The sequence below is a fragment of the Emiliania huxleyi genome (genome assembly GCF_000372725.1).
Source record: "Emiliania huxleyi CCMP1516 unplaced genomic scaffold EMIHUscaffold_255, whole genome shotgun sequence".
Lineage (NCBI taxonomy): Eukaryota > Haptophyta > Isochrysidales > Noelaerhabdaceae > Emiliania > Emiliania huxleyi.
In genome coordinates, this window is record NW_005200128.1 from 123211 (window position 1) to 138581 (window position 15371).

The window sequence follows — 15371 nt, forward strand, 5'->3', positions numbered from 1 at the left end:
GCGCGGAAGGAGAGGCTGGGCACGAGCCAGGAACAGGCTGGCCAGGTCCGCAGGTGGCTGCGCTCGGGCGAGGCGCGCGCGCGCATGGCAGGCCGAGCAGGCTCGGCATATATGGTGAACCTCCGATGTCGCGATGCGGTCCCGCTTTTCCGCGATCATTCCGTCCAATCGAAGGAAGCGCTGTCGCCCATGTTTATGGAGTAACTTGTTACCGTTCTTCGTCTGACGTTCCGTGGTTTTTGCACGGTATTCGGATTTTCGCTATTTGGTCATGTGGGTGTGTATTCTGGGATTAGTCAATGGTACCGCGTCGGCGACGCGGGCGCCTTGCGGGCAGAGCCCTTAGCCACCCTTTGTCTTGCGCGGTCAAAAACCAGCCTCTCTCACAGCACACTGGCACGACAAGGGCGCGGACTGGCGCGGACTGGCACGGCGGGAAGAAGAAAGACGAGGTCGTCCTCCCGAGTGGGGGACTAGCACTAGCCGTCTTCCACATGGTCCCTCGGGTCCCTGCTGCTCCTAATCTCTTCGTACATCCTCCTGCTGATCTCCGCAAAGTCCTGCTCCCTCCCTCGTCTCGCCCTGCGCGTTTGCTCCGCCTCCCCGTCGTCTACCCTGCGTCGTCTGGTGGCGGGTCCTCCATAGTCGGTTGAGGTCGCCGCCCTCCTCGTGCCTCTTCCCAACGTTCCCTCGGCGGTCGATGCCGTCTGCTCCGGCTCCCCCGTCCCCGGGTCTGCCCTGCTCTCGTCTGCGCTAGTTTCTGTTTTGTCATCACCGGTGTCCGTCCTCTTCTTTCTCCTCTTCTTGTATGCTTTGTACATCGCGTCGATTCCTTTTCGCGTGAGCACCACCCTGAAGCCCGCCCAGCAGCTGAACCGCTCCTTAAGAGTCGAAGGAGCATTATCAGTCTCTCACCCACTTCGCGTTAAACGTTATTTAATGTTGGAGACGTACCGTCTCGGCAATACAGGGGTCACGGCATGATCCATGCGGTGCACGTGTCACGGCGCGCCTAGAGCTGTTTAACATTAACTTTGGGCCACAGTTGCAGCAGGGTGTTGGCTGAAATCCTTAACGTTGTTCAAGTGTTCACCCCAGCCCAAGCTGTTACTGTTTGTTACTGTTGTTACTGTTGTTCAGCGGTCAGCAAGCAGAAAATGCCAAAAACCCCGGGTAAAACCCGAAAATACCTGGGGTTTTCCGGGTATTTTCGGGCACTACCCGCACTGGACGCTGGAGATCGTCGTAGAGGTCACTGCCAGGCCTTCCTTATTGTTGTTCAGCCGGCCTAACGTTAGCTACTGTTGTTGGGGAGCCCCACTGTTGTTCTGTTGTTACTGTTAACACTAGCAACACTGTTCAGCTCCCAACGTTAAACAGCTCTAGCGCGCGCCAACTCACAACGTCATCAGGGACAGGCGCGTCACTCCGCCCCGCGCCTCGCCCGCCGTCGCACCAGGAGGTCGTCGGTGGACAGCCCGCCCGGCGGTGGCTCCAGGGGCACCTCGCACACCTCCATCACCGGCTCGCACTCGGCGGCGGCTCCGCGCGCCGTGGCGGCGGGCGGTGGCGACGAGGCGTATGAGAGGATGCAGGTCCAGACAAAGGAGCCGAGGGAGACGTAGGTCACCTGGTGGAGGGGGCGGGAGGAGGGGTGAGGGGAGGCGGGAGGCCCGGAGCTGTGCGTCCGATCTGCGCCGCCTGCCATTCGTCTGGCACGAGGACAAAGTTGGACAGCTGCAGCGGGAGGAAGAAGGACCTGGCAGGGTGCGAGGGGCGGGTGGGAAGGACCGGGCAGGCGGTGTGGGGGATGTGGAGCGGGAAGGGGCGGGGAGGGGTTCGGACCAGCAGCGGAGGAGGAGCGGCCGGATCTGCGCGCGCGCGTACTCGACCGCCTCGGAGGGAGGGTAGCCTCGCACGGCGGCGACGACGGCGAAAAAGAGCGGAAAGTAGAGGGCGGGGACCTGGGCGGGGAGGGGCGGACTCGGGTCGTGGCGGGGCGGGAGGGGAGGCGGCGGGGAGACGACGCGCCGCGACGAACTGCATCGTCGCCGTCTTGACGAGCGCAGCGCCGAGCCGATCCGGCACAGCCGCCTCCTGCGGGTTTGGCGGGTCGGTCGGTGAGAAGGAAGCTGCGCGTCGGCCGCCCACTGCACTCCTGGGAGACGAGGTGCGCCTGCTGCAGAGCTGCTGCCGCGGCGGCGACCGCCGGGCTCTCGTTTAGCACGTCGAAGAGTGCGCCCTGCACGAGGCCGTACGCCCCTCCGAAGGCGCCAAAGCCGAGGTTGCGGCGTGCGTCAAACCACTCGCCCCTGGCCTCGCTGTCGCCCCGCTCCGGTTCGCGGGAGGCAACCTGAGTCACCGCGTCGCCGCTGACGGAGAGCGCCAGCGCGGTCGCACCCTTGGTCGCGAGAGGGTGCGCGACGAGGGCAGCGCCGTATCCCGACACGGCGGCACCGAGAGGAGCCGGCAACTCGAGAGGTGAAGGCGCCAGCAGTGAAAGGGTGGCTCCGACATTCACGATGATAAATAACGACATTCGTTCCTAGGCGAGCGACGGGAACGACGCGGGGCGCTGTCTCTTAGATGGAAGCAGGAAGCTTCCATCCCGGCCGTGGTTCGACTCCACATGAGCCGAGGCGTGAAGGTGTGAGGGCAACGAGATCTGAATGAAGCTCACCCATTGAGGAAGTGAGTGAGGAACTGCTCGGCCCACCCGGGATCGTGCACGTGCTGAACAAGCTCCTCTTGTAGCTGGATCGGTCACACCGCCATCGCCGCCGTCGTCTCCCAGGGAGACGATGGAGAGGGGGGACGACACTGCTCGATCTACCCTCTGGGGTCCCTCAGTAGCGTGGTGCGTGCACCTCGATCCTGTACCGTGTTTGTTATGACCCCCGCATGAACACACCAGTGAGGCCAATGAACACACCAGTGAGGGAGGGCGAGACGATCGAGGGGTCCCGTACCATGAATCGACCCTGTGAAGGGTATGTATGTATGTATGTGCTCAAGTGCTACACACACACATCGAACTAGCTGTCAGGAGACGGAACACGGAGGAGCTGTATCCAGGTCACTAGAGACCCACACCATCGCTACATCACCACAGCCACCAAGTCGGATACAAGTCGATGACAATGTGCGCGGCAGGAGAAACCCAACAGCATGACAATGTGCGCGGCAGGACAAACCAAACATGAGACACGGTTACACAAGGACGGTCAGGCTACGGTCAGGAAGTAGGTTTGAGCTCTCTCTCCAACACTCCCCCATTGTCTCCGCAGTCTTCATGAACGAGGATGCGGCAGACAACAACAGCAGAGTGTGAATGTGTCTGAGCGTAGGTATGCCGGTTACCCGCCGGCGTCTCGCGGGGCTGGCTAAGCGTCCAACCTTGCGTCTTCGCGAAGGATGGTCTTGCTTGTTGGCAAGACTTGCGCGCTAAGATGATCCAGTGAAGGGGTCAAAGCGCGGCCGAGTGGGCGGAGAGAGAGAAAGGGGAGATAATGAACAGGAGCTCGTTGTGGAGCTCGGTCATGGCGCGCCGCGAGCTGCAATCCGGGCTGAGCGTCGCGGGGCGGCGGCTTGAGCGGGCGCGGCAGGCGCAGCGGGCGCGGGAGCGGCAGCGGGGGCGCCCCCTTGCGGCGCGGCGATTGGGCCGTTGGGAGGCCTCGCCGCGTTGACGCGGATGAGCGCATCAGGGACGTGAGGACGATCTTCAATGCCCCGAACGTTGATGTTGCGCCACGGGCCGCCGACGTCGGAGATGGCAGGCTCAGTCTCAGACGTCCAGACGGCAGAGACGCTCGTAGAGGCGCATTGGACTTCTTGCCAGAGGCGTTCGACAGCGGGACGGGCTAGCGCGAGGAGGCGAGACGAGGAAGAGACAGCAATGAGGTAGAGTGGCATTGCCACGTCGAACAGATGCCCAACACTCCCCCACGACGTGGTAATCGCCACACAAGGCAGAGAGGGCGTGTCGATCGTCGCGTGTTCATCGCGTACAGCTCCGGTCGTGTCGAGCGGCGACGTCGGAAGTAGCGGCGGCGAAAGGCAGGGTCCACATTCGGTGCGAGATCTTTGCGGTAACTGCCGTTGCAGCAGCCCGAGAGCTGGTAGCGGAGGCAGCAGCTGCGATGGTGGTCCGTAGGCGAGGAGAACGGACCGGTAAGGAGAAGCAAGAGGGGATACTCGTGTCCACACAGCCGCAGTGCTGGCGGAGATGCGCTCTGTCGCAGAAGATCCGCAAGCACCCAAGTTGATGTTGCGGTTGTACTCATTCTGCTCAGCCTCCGAGCCGAGCAGTTGGCGGCCGCTGTGCCACCGTGCGCCGAGCCTCTGTGCCCAGCCAATCACCACGGCTCGCGCAGGTGCCCATGGTGCCAGCCAACGTATCGAGCGTAAGCCGGAAATGCTGTGCGGCAACACATCTCGCTTGTGTGTCGCACCAGCTCTCATGTCGGCCTCAGTGCCGCACTGCTCACTCCGTGCACTCACCGGTCGGTACCATGTCAGGAGACGGAACACGGAGAGCTGTATAGGTCACTAGAGACCCACACCATCGCTACATCACCACAGCCACCAAGTCGGATACAAGTCGATGACAATGTGCGCGGCAGGAGAAACCCAACAGCATGACAATGTGCGCGGCAGGACAAACCAAACATGAGACACGGTTACACAAGGACGGTCAGGCTACGGTCAGGAAGTAGGTTTGAGTTCACACTCTCCAACACTAGCTCAAAACAAATGAGACTCCGTCCCCGTGCCCGGTTCCTCTCGGTCGCGTTGCCCGTCCGGCGTGTGCACAACAAAACAATGCACGACGCTCCGGCCTTTGGCACCCCGCGCCGCAGAAAGAGTGGGCGGTCAAGCTTCTTCGCAGTGTCCCCACCACCGTCCCCGCCGTCCGGTTTCCCCAAGAGACACACGCAGCTCCTTGATACCGGGGGCGATACCGCTGGGCCCTCAGACCACAGTGAGCTTGTGACTTTGGAGCTGGAAACGCCTGCGCAGGCTGAAGCGGGCTCGTCCATTGCGAGCTGCATCGCCAACCTGGCCAACACCAACCTCGGGGTGGGGATGCTTGCCCTCCCTGCGGCATTGGCGAGCGCAGGCGTCGTTGGCGGTGTTGGACTGCTGCTTCTGTCTGCCGCCATCGCCTCCTTCGGATCGCACCTCTTTGCGGAGTGCGTGAACGCAGTAGGCCGACCGGCCACCATGTCCAAGGTGACCGCTGCGGCGATGGCCAAAATGCCCGGCCCAGTTGGATGCTTTGGCACCCTTGTCACCGATTTTGCTGTCGCCGTGATTGGCTCTTCCAGTGCAATCGGCTACCTCATTGTCGTTGGCGACACGCTCCCCGAAATAAAGGCGTGGGTCGTGGGCCACAGCAATACGATCTTCGACTCCCGCGAGTTTTGGATCTGCGCTGTCCTGCCGATCATCGTGCCCCTCGCTTACCTGCGCCACATTGACTCGCTGCGCTTCGCCTCCTTTTGTGTCATCGGCTGCGTGGTGGTGATTGTCGTGACGGTGGTGCTCTTTGCGCTACAGCCAACACCGCTCTTTGATCCCTGTGGCGGTGCGGGCGAGCGTGCTCGCGGTGGTGGCGAGGGCGCCGGCAGCGGAGAGGAGGCCGAGCTGCAGGGAGGGGGCTCCTCCTGCCGAGGGCCCATCTCCGCTACAAGCGACGCGCTGCACACGCTCACTGCGCTGCCCACCTTCCTCTTTGCGTTTGCAGCGCAGATCAACGTGCCCTCAATCGCGAGCGAGCTCCGGCGGCCGACACCGCACCGGATTGCGGCGGTGATGCTCGGCGGTGTCGGCCTCACGACTGCCGTCTACCTAATGGTCGGTGGGGGCGGCTACGCCACGTACGGCAGCCTTGTGAGCGAGGACCTCTTCCTCTCATACCCCTCCTCTGCCATCGCCGCTCGCGTGTCGCTCATCTACGTGGTCGTCCTCTCGCACCCAGTCGTGTCGTACTCTGTCGCGCCGTGCATCGCCAACGCGCTCTGCACCCTTAGCTCTGTGGTGAGACAGCCACGCAACCGTGCGGTTGCACCTGCCGTCTCGTCCAGGCTGTCGGCCGCCGCCTCCTTGTCGAACGCTCGGCGCCAAAAGGCTCGCAACGCGCCCATCTACGACCTCGGTCTCGATGCGCTCGCTCACGTCCCGGAGGAGATGGCGGCCGGGCCGTTCACGCCGCGGGTCGCCGTGGTGTCGCCCCGGCCCGGCGCGGCCCAGGCGGGTTCTAAGGATGGCGTGTTTGTCACCGACCGGACGCACGCGGCCATTATCGGGTTCTACCTGCTCCTGACCACCACCACTGCGCTGCTCGTCCACGACCTTGGGATCGTCATCGCGCTGGCGGGCGCCGTCTCGGCGACCATCGCCGTCTTTATCGCGCCCGGCGCGTGCTACTGGTGTCTCCATCCGGACGAGGGCCTCAGCAGGACGCGCCTGCTGGCGGGGCTGCTTTTTGTCAGCGGCTGCATCCTGATGCCGCTGCTCGTGGTCTCCGTCTTGGCATCGCGTGGATTGATTCACTTTGGGGAAGCCGGCCGCACATGATGGCGCACTCGGCGAGAAAGGTGCAGCGGAGGCTGTGCCAGAGACCCCGTGCGGTGTGTGAACTGTCTGACTCTTGGGCGAGTCTGGCACTCATCTCTGATGGCGCCTAGCTTCGGTACATTTGCGTCCCCAGACACGTCCCCGCATTGCTTGCACAACTCTCCACACCACACGCAGGTGTGGGGGCCCCCACAGCGGCACAGGGGGGCAAAATGTGGAACGTGCCACATGCACATCCACATGCACATGCCACTGACATGCAACATGTGCATGCGCATGTGCACGTGCATGAGGAGACGATTCAGCGATCCGCCATCTGCATATCATACATAACCATATCTGATATCTCTCTCGTCTCTCGCGACTCTCTCTCGCGCGCGTCGTCCCCCGAGCCCCGTCCCGTCCACGTCCACCGCAGTGGTCCGCACACGACACCCCACACACCAACACCAACGCTCTCTCCATGGCTCTCTCGTCGTGAAAGCGCACTGTCCACGCCGTTTTTTGCCCCTTCCTGTAATCCTGAATGCGCTATAACCCTAGCTATAACCCCCCGCCATCCGCCTCCTGTCGGGTCATGAGTCCCCAGCTAGGCCCCCAGATGCTACGAAAACCCATCACGCTCAGGGCGCACAGCCGCCACACATATCGGATTAATCCGATATCGATCGTCGAGGTGCGGCTGAATTTAAGGACACACGAGCAGCACACGATAAAAGTCCGTGACTCACCCCTCAAAGGCGCCGGTGCAGCCCCATAGGTTCGGGAGCCGATAGTCGTGCAGGTGGATCCACGTGTTTGCCGCCAGCTTGACCCCCCTCCCCACCGGCCTCGCCTCGTGGTGCGTGCGCGCGTCTTGCGTCGTCGGGTCGTCGGCGAGGACCGACGGCCAGACGAGGGCGCGGCCGCGCTTTGGGAGGATGGCGATGGGGGGCGACAGGTCGGTGAAGGCGGTCTCGCCCCCCGACTCCACGTCAGAGAGGTAGAGAAAGACGGTGAGTACGCGCGGCCCGTGCGGCTCTGCGAAGGTCTGGCCGGGCCGAGGGACATAGTCGTGGTGGCGGACGTACCGCTGCGACGGGTCGTACCTCAGGACCTGGTACTGCTCGTAGTGCTGCCGGCTGATGCCCGTCAGCGCCTCGATCCGCCCCGACAGCGCCCGCACGTGCCTGTCCGCCTCGCAGCCCGCCATGCACCACGCGTTGCTCGAGGTGCGGCGCGAGGAGACCTCCTTGGCAACCTCGCCGTCCGCACTCACCGCGCCGTCGTCAGTCGAGCGCTCCATCTTGCCCATGGTGGTCGTGACGAGCGCCTGCGCAAGGGGCAGCTAGGAGTGGCACACGCGCCCTCCCGGCCCGGCTACTCTGCCGCCAGGCTACTCTGCCGCCAGCCTCCATCTGAGCGTCCGATAGAAAGCCGTCAATCGTGACGATCCATGGCCCGTCGGGCGGCCGGCTGAGCACCTCGACCTGCCCGTCCGCTGTCTGGATCATACGCTCAAACAGCGCATCGAGCCCTCCCTCCGGCAGGCCCGAGGTCTGATTGAACCGGTCGAGGCGGCACCGCACAGCCGGGTCGAGCATCTCGCAGGCGTTGCACGTCGCTGCGCAGTTCACGAACATCCACCCCGGCGAGTCCTTGCAGCTCGCACGCATCGAGGCGCAGCGCGCGGGGTCCTTGTCGAAACATGTGGGCACAGGCTTGGCTGCCCGGCTCGGCTCAGACCGGCTCCGCCGGCTCTCGTCGGGCTCGGACCGGCTCCGCCTCTCGTGGGACGGCGGCACGCGCTCGGTGGCCGCTGTTTCACGCCACAGCACCGCCCAGGCCACCGCTGCAGCAGCCGCTAGCGCGAGCAGCGAAGCTTTGGTGGACGCGCTGAGGAGCGGGGCTTTTGCTTGCCTTCGGCGAGACATGCGGGTACATGCGGCGTCTACGAGTTTTGGAGTTCCAACACCAGCAGGAACGCTCGAGTAAGATAGAGCCTACATGTAGAGAGAGACTCTCTCTTTTCTCCCAGTAAGCTAAAAGTACGTACATGTAGGGCCCTTAGGGGCCTAGAGAACACAACCCCCTCTCTCTTTTCTCCCAGTAAGCTAAAAGTACGTACATGTACGCCTCATGAAGCTGAACCACACGCAAAACGCGTAATATCGGGCAAAAGTGTTTTTTGCGCCGGCGCCGGCGCAGATCTGCGCCGCCATCGCCGTCGCGCCGTCGCGCCGGGGGTCTCGATCTCCAGTGCACTGTTCAGTAATAAGGTAGTGCATGCCAGACAAGTCACTGCGTCCGGCCGTGCCCCGGGAGGGAGGGGCGCGGTCGACACCAGAAAGGGGTTGTATATATACGTTCTCTAGAGACGACGTTTGTCGTGGACGGCCGCAATCACAATGGGGACGGACACGACAGGGCGAGGTGTGAAAGCACAGAGCTCAGAGGCAACTAACACACCAGCAAACAACACACACACACACACACACTAGGGTTCGGGAGAATGCTAGGGTTTAGGGAGAGAGTGCCTGACGGGCGTCGGCCCGACGCCACCCCCCTCGACTTAGTCGAGTAACGACGTTAGTCGAGTAACCGTGCACTGGCTCAGATCACGATGCGTTCTCGGGGATGTGATTCGTGATGTTAGTTCATGACCGGGGACGGTGAGGTCGCGAAGCTCGATGAACCGCTCGGCCTGGAGCGGCTTCGTGAAGAAGCCGGCGAGGTTGGCGTCACTGCGTACGAAAGGGACGCAGACAGAGGCGGTGCGCCTCGATCGCCTCGCGGATGTAGAAGTGGCGCCGCTCGACGTGCTTGAGCTTGCCGTGGTGTTCGGGGTTGTAAGCGGAGGCGATGGCGGCTAAAATGTTCGAGTTTTGGATCGTCGAGTATTACAGGTATTCCGTGGGGGCTGGGGGCGGGGTGTATTCTCGTAACATGTGCGTATTCTCGTATCACTGGCTGCGAGTAGAAAAAGAAAGAAAGCATGTCACTAGCTCCGAGTAGAGGGTAGAGGGGGCGTCCTGCAGTTAAGGGGAAACCCGGTACACGGAGCCCTCTCGGAGACCCGTGTTTACTTTACGGCCCTTTCCCTGCGAACGCGCACCCCCGGGGCTAGGGCTCTCTAGTCCGTAACCCGATACCGATCATCCGGCCCGCTGGGTGCGCTTCTTAGCTCCCCGGCCCTGGATGTGCGGTTGATGACTGCACTCCAAGTGCTCCAAGTTTGGCAGGACGTCGAGGAACTTAGCTCCAGAAAAAAAGAGGACGACCGTTTCGGTGAGTGGCGACGCGGCGCGCCGCTCCGTCAGCCTGGTTGTGAAGCGCAGGCCACGGCCAGGCAAGGTGGTGACGACCACCGTCTCGGTGGACCACCGGGTGGTGCTGTTTGTGGCCCTCCTCGCGCTCATCGCCTCCGCTGCCGGCCTATCGGTCTCCACAGAAAGTACAACGTCTCCACCTACCGAGGTCCGCCGCCTCAAATGGACTCCACGGGCGCCGCGGCGGCTCTCAACTTGCAACTGTGAGTGGACCACCGAATACGCGTGCCCGGGCAAGACAGCAGGCACCAAGGGCAATGCGAAAGATGACGGCACCGCCTGCTTTCAAGCCTGCTGTCCGGGGGCGAGTGCTGCAGAGCGCATCAGGACTCTCCTCACCCAAATGGTACTTGACACGAATCTCGAGGCCTTGCTACCGACGTTACCTGAAGAGGAGCGGAATGCCCGTAAACACGCAAACCAGCTCATCAACGGTCAGCAAGAGACCGCGAGTGTTCTTCTCGATGCATTTACCCGGCGCCCAGCGAGTCCGGTGGTGACAATTGCTGTCTACTTCACCCAAATCGACCCAAAGTTTCTCCGATGGAGTTCTCAGGAACAGGAACGGTGGCTTACGAGAACTCTTGTTCTGAAGCGCAGGGCTCATGTCATGAATCAGCAAGATTTTCTCGATGGGTTTCCTCGATACAGGATTTTCTCGAGCACGGCGCTGACGACGGCCTATTCCCCGCCTATGGCACCCGTGACAAATCTGAAGAACTCGATGACTTTCGGTTGGTCGAGATAGCAAAAGCTATCGGGGAACAGGTCGAGGCCGCGCACGAACTAGCAAGTCAGGCTGCCGATGTGGCTGAATTCTCTGCACCGCTTGTTATAGCCTCGGCGGCAGGGTGGGGTGGAGGAACACTGGCCGCTGGCGGCAGTGGGATGACTGGTGGAGTAGCGGCGCTTGGTGGAGTGGCCGCATTCGCTGTGATCGCCGTCGGAGTAGGTGTATATGGCACCTACAAGATTGCCGACTACATGATTGTTCGTGACGAAGAAAGAGAGGCATTTCAGTGCGATTGCGAGTGGACCTTGACTTACGCAGGTCCTCATGCTCCTCAAGCGATCCAGCCGCATACAAGAAAGACCCGACCGCACCGCATTGCCATTGGGCCAAGAACGACGGCTCAATGTGCTTTGACTACTGTGTTGTGGGTTTTTTGAGGAGGTGCAGCACGTGGCCAGTGAAATCATTGACCAGCGCGATCTGCTCGTATCGGAGGTCTACTGTCAGCGATGCTTGCTCAAGGAAACCCTCCGATGCGTCGAGATATGTCCTGCAGAAGCGATCTGGGCAAAATATTATTGCAAATGCTCCGCGAGCTGTCCTAAAAGAAAGAAAGAAAACAGACAACCCAAAAGGGAGGATCGCGCCGTGGAGCCCTCCCCCTGGGAGCCCTCCCCCTACTGTTTTTATCGTGCGCTGCTCACTCACTATACACTGAGCCTGGAGAGAGAGTACACCACACACACAAACACTACTCCCCAACACGCGGCCTAGCCAGGCCTGCCTGCTTGCTGCTACACGATGGCGACGTTCTCAGGGTTCTGTCTGCGTGCTTTTGCTGCCACCCAGCCGGCGAGGCGAGGTGACAGGTGGGCGCGACCGTTGCGCGCTGCTCGAGTGCGCACGACAAAGCAGCTCTGATGCAGCCATGGTGACCTGCGTGCGCGGGGACGGCAAGGGTCGCGCCGCAGCCCGTGCTCACCGGGGGCTCAGTCTCGATGGGGAGTGTGTGGGGAGAGAGAGAGCAGCCAGGCCCGCGTACCGGTAATGCGAGACGACATTGACAGTTGGAGCCGCCCGCGGCTTGCAGAGCGTTTGAAAGTTGTCGGGACGTGCGCATGTCGCGGGCGACGCCCGTCCGCAGCAGACACGTCGTGGTGACGATGATGGCGAGGAGCATCACGGTGGAGACGAGCGGCACGGCCCTGCCTGGGCTCGCTCGAGTTTCCGGTCTGGGCATGGGCATGGCTTTTTGGTTTTTCACCCGAGAATTTCTTTGTTCGGCGTTGGCGTCGCAGTCGAGTTGGCAAAACGGGTCTTTCAGTTTCGATGCTTTGAGTGAGGACGGTCGGGCCTCCGCCTCGACAGGGAATGTGCGGAGGAAGTGACGGCTCGATGAGCGGCGAGCCGAGCGCCGCGTCGAGCGGCGAGTCAAGCGGCGAGGAGGCTGGCATGCTCCGCGCAGCGATCGTTGCTCGAGCAGCGCTGCCTGCAGCGCGGCCATTCGAGCTGCTCCGGCTGGCGCTCAAGCGGCAGAGCATCTCTTTCTTCCGCCCTCGAGCGCTGAAACCGAGCCTGAGCATGGAGTCGGTGCAGATCCACGGCGCGAGAGGTGCGGTATGGCGTGCCGCGCCTCTGATTGCGGCCAACACGGTGGCCGGAGGTGTGCTGTTCAAGACGCACGGATTAGTCGCCACGACCCTCGAGGACATGGGAGCTGGCGTGCACGTCGGGACGGCGGCACTCGCCGGCGGAGCGGGCGGCGCTGCTCACGCGCTGGTGGTTGTGCCTCTCCAGGCTGCGTTACTGCGGTCAGCCGTGCCTCTCGCGGCCGCACTACCAGTCGCGTTGGCTCGCGACGCTTTGGGCTTCGCCGGTTTTTTTGCCGGGTGGAGTGGGATGCAGAGCGCTTGCGAAAAGGCGCTCGCCTCTCGCCCGTCGAGTAGTCGGCCCTTGGAGCTGGCAGCTGCCGTGGCGGCGGGCGGGGTCGCCGGAGGCGCGTACCAGTTTATCGCGCACCCTTTCGAGGGCAAGGCGTCCCTCGGCGAGGTGCGGCACGCGCTGAAGAGCGGGCTGCAGACGGTGGCCCGCTCTGCCGCAAGCGCTAGCAGGCCTGCGGTCTTGGTTGGGAGTGCCACCTTTTTCGCGGTAGAGGTGCTGCGCGCTTGGCTCGATGCTTTGGACGGCAGGAAGCGACGAGTCCGGAGGTTCGACAGCTGGGAGTGAGAAAAGAAAAAGACGGCTTCCGTGTCGACGGATCGGAGGAGCGACCGACGGAGTCTTTGCGACGGTTGGTGTTGAACAACAGTGTTGTCTCAGTCTGTAGTCACGAGTCTCGACTCTCGCGCCGCGCGGGCTCGGGGTGCCTGCGGCTGCGAGAGACCGGCAGGAGACCGGCGAAAACAAAATGAAACGCCACAATTCGAGGTCTGCGGAGTCGTCTCTCGTGTTTTAAATATAGCGTCGTGTGTTTGCGATGTGCGCGATCGTTGGGGTGTTCGGCGGTCCACGCAGAGACACGGGCTCGGGGAACCGCCTGCAACCCTGCTGCAATCTTCGCCCGCCATCACCGAGCGCTCTCCCCTCCTGCGCAGCACGTAAGCTGCAGCGCGACTGCCCGCCCCTCCGCCGAGCGACAAGCCCGGCGGGGGAGAAAGGAGAGTGATCAGTGATGCCGCCCCGCTACCGCCACTCGCTCGTGTCATCCTCGCGCCAAGCGGCGCGCCGCCGAGCCATCGCTTGCTCCACCGCGTGCTGAAGCCCGCCCTCTCTCCCCGCCGCCGGCCGCTCCCCCGCCGCCACTCCGCGCTGCGCGACCGGCTGCAGCCTCTTGAGCCGGGCCTGCAGATCAGCTGCCTTGGGCACCGCTGCGCCGGCCCCCGAGGACTGGCTGTTTGGCGTGACCGGCGCGAGCGGAGTCCGGCCGGTCGGCCGCGGGAGGGCGGAGCGAGGAGCGGGGGCAGCAGGCGGCGGCGGCGGCGGCGGCGGTGGAGGAGGTGGAGGAGGTGGAGGTGGAGGAGGCGCCGGGGCAATCTGCGACGCGAGCGGCAAGGTGGGAGCAAGCAAACTGTCGGTCGGCGAGGCCCGCTTCGCCGCAGCGAGGGCGGAAGCGACGAGCGGCGCAATCTCGAGCGGCGCATCGCCTCCTTGCGCGCACGCGAGCTGCTGCTGCCGCTGAATCTCGGCGCGCAGCGCAGCAAGGTCGAGGCCTCCGCCGCCGCCGCCCATCGCGAGGCAAACCTGCTCAATGACGTGCGGCAGCGCGTCGAGCGAGACACCGCCGGCGGCGGCGGCGGAGGCCGCGGGCGACGGCGATGGGGGCGGGCCGCGCAGCTCGGGCCGGAGGAGCGGGTGGTCGAGCAGCTCGGGGATGGAAGGGCGGAGGGTGGGCTGCCGCTGCAGGCAGCGCCGCAGCACGTCCACCATGTACGGGTTGCGCGTGGGCGGGAAGGCGATTGCCTTGCTCGGGTCGGGGATCGCCTGCAGCTTGAAACATTCATAGTTAATCCCGTGGTTCATCGCCGGCTCGTGAGGCGAGGCGACCGCCTGCAGCTTCTGGTAGATGGTGCGCAGGTGCGAGAAGGGGGTGTGCCCGTACACCATCTGGTAGAGGATGCAGCCGAGGGACCAGACGTCCGAGGCGCGGCCGAGCTTGAACTGGCCCTCGGCCGAGGAGTCGTCACCCTCGCACGTGATCGACTCCGGCGACATGTAGTTGACAGTCCCGACCTGCGGGTCACATGCGGTCGACTCTTGGCATGCAGTGGACAGGTGACAGGTGCATGCAGTCAACAAGCCAAACCTGCGAGTCGCGCGCGATCTTTGTCGTGTCGGCGCTCGACTGCTTGGCGATGCCAAAGTCGATCAGCTTGAGCGAGCCCTGGACGCAGAGGAAGTTGGCGGGCTTGAGGTCGGCGTGGATCACGCGCGCCTCGTGGATGGCGTTGACCGCGGCCAGCATCTGCTGCCAGTACATGCAGATGAAGGACTCGGAGAGGGTGCCGTCGCGCTCCGAGCCGCGCTGCCGCTGCAGCATGTGCGCGAGGTCGATCTCGCCGCACTCCATCACCAGGTAGACGGCCTGCTGCTCGAGCTTGACCTCCGAGTCGACGAGCCTGCGGCGGACAAGCAGCCGTTAGAGGTCCACCCGCGGGGCTCACAGCTTGACCTCGAGAGTCGACGGGCCCGATGATGTGCGCGTTGAGCTGCCGCTCCTTGAGCAGCTCCATCAGCGCGATCTCGTTGGTCACGGCCTCGAGGAGCTGCTCGTCCCCGTCGCACTTGACCTGCTTGAGCGCGAGGATCTTGCGGCTCGGCGCGAGCACCTTGAAGACTTGTGACGTCCCGCCGCGCCCGATCGGCTCCAGCTTCGAGTACGGGACGCCGTTGATGTGAAACACCTCCGCTCCCGCAACGGCGCCGGGCGTCTCGGCCGCCGCGGGCGGCGCCTTGCGACAAGCGGGCGTCTGCGGCGCCGGCGTGACTTCGCCGACGGCCTGCGGCTTTGGCGTCGCCGCGGCTGTGAGGGGCCGTATCCTCACGATGGAGCTGGACGAGGGGGCGCCTGCGCGAGGAGGGGGGCGAGACCCCTCAGCCGGGCGGCGCGGGTAGCGGTCCAGGAAGTGGTGTGTGTGTGTGTGTGTGTGTGTGCGTGTGTGTGCGTATCTATCGGGACAGCACTGTTCACTCTCCTCTCCCATGTCTGTCCCCTCTGAACCGCCGCCCTGCCTCCGTCTCGACCCGCTAAACTT

The 15371-nt window shown here is 63.4% G+C and overlaps 5 protein-coding genes across 5 annotated transcripts in view; 1 reads left to right on the forward strand and 4 right to left on the reverse strand.

Moving 5' to 3' along the window:
* Positions 1–1423: 1423 nt before the first annotated feature.
* On the reverse strand, positions 1424–2539 carry EMIHUDRAFT_115540 (hypothetical protein; the record flags this gene model as incomplete). The annotated part of the gene is made up of 4 exons (XM_005777801.1): positions 1424–1630; positions 1720–1759; positions 1846–1964; positions 2207–2539. The coding sequence occupies 4 exons, from the start codon at positions 2537–2539 to the stop codon at positions 1424–1426; spliced, it is 699 nt and encodes a 232-aa protein (XP_005777858.1).
* An 873-nt stretch (positions 2540–3412) lies between these two features.
* Positions 3413–4310, reverse strand: EMIHUDRAFT_367380 (hypothetical protein). Its single transcript, XM_005777802.1, has one exon. The coding sequence runs from the start codon at positions 3910–3912 to the stop codon at positions 3538–3540; it is 375 nt and encodes a 124-aa protein (XP_005777859.1). The 5' UTR covers positions 3913–4310; the 3' UTR covers positions 3413–3537.
* Positions 4311–5085: 775 nt separating this feature from the next.
* EMIHUDRAFT_115541 (hypothetical protein) lies at positions 5086–6579 on the forward strand (the record flags this gene model as incomplete). The annotated part of the gene is made up of 1 exon (XM_005777803.1): positions 5086–6579. The coding sequence occupies one exon, from the start codon at positions 5086–5088 to the stop codon at positions 6577–6579; it is 1494 nt and encodes a 497-aa protein (XP_005777860.1).
* A 672-nt stretch (positions 6580–7251) lies between these two features.
* Positions 7252–8001, reverse strand: EMIHUDRAFT_367381 (hypothetical protein). Its single transcript, XM_005777804.1, has one exon. The coding sequence runs from the start codon at positions 7871–7873 to the stop codon at positions 7307–7309; it is 567 nt and encodes a 188-aa protein (XP_005777861.1). The 5' UTR covers positions 7874–8001; the 3' UTR covers positions 7252–7306.
* Positions 8002–13097: 5096 nt separating this feature from the next.
* Positions 13098–15371, reverse strand: part of EMIHUDRAFT_469181 (hypothetical protein) — a 4029-nt gene continuing 1755 nt past the window's right edge. Inside the window, exons 2-4 of the mRNA XM_005777805.1 lie at positions 14902–15168; positions 14423–14735; positions 13098–14349 (exon numbers count right to left, since the gene is read on the reverse strand). Coding sequence (XP_005777862.1) covers positions 13303–14349; positions 14423–14735; positions 14902–15168 — 1627 coding nt within the window. The 3' untranslated portion in view covers positions 13098–13302. The remainder of the gene's footprint in view (positions 14350–14422; positions 14736–14901; positions 15169–15371) is intronic.

Bases quoted from the DNA above. Each gene is read 5' to 3' on its own strand.
- EMIHUDRAFT_367380 (XM_005777802.1), bottom strand. From the start codon at position 3,912: ATGCCACTCTACCTCATTGCTGTCTCTTCCTCGTCTCGCCTCCTCGCG.
- EMIHUDRAFT_367381 (XM_005777804.1), bottom strand. From the start codon at position 7,873: ATGGGCAAGATGGAGCGCTCGACTGACGACGGCGCGGTGAGTGCGGAC.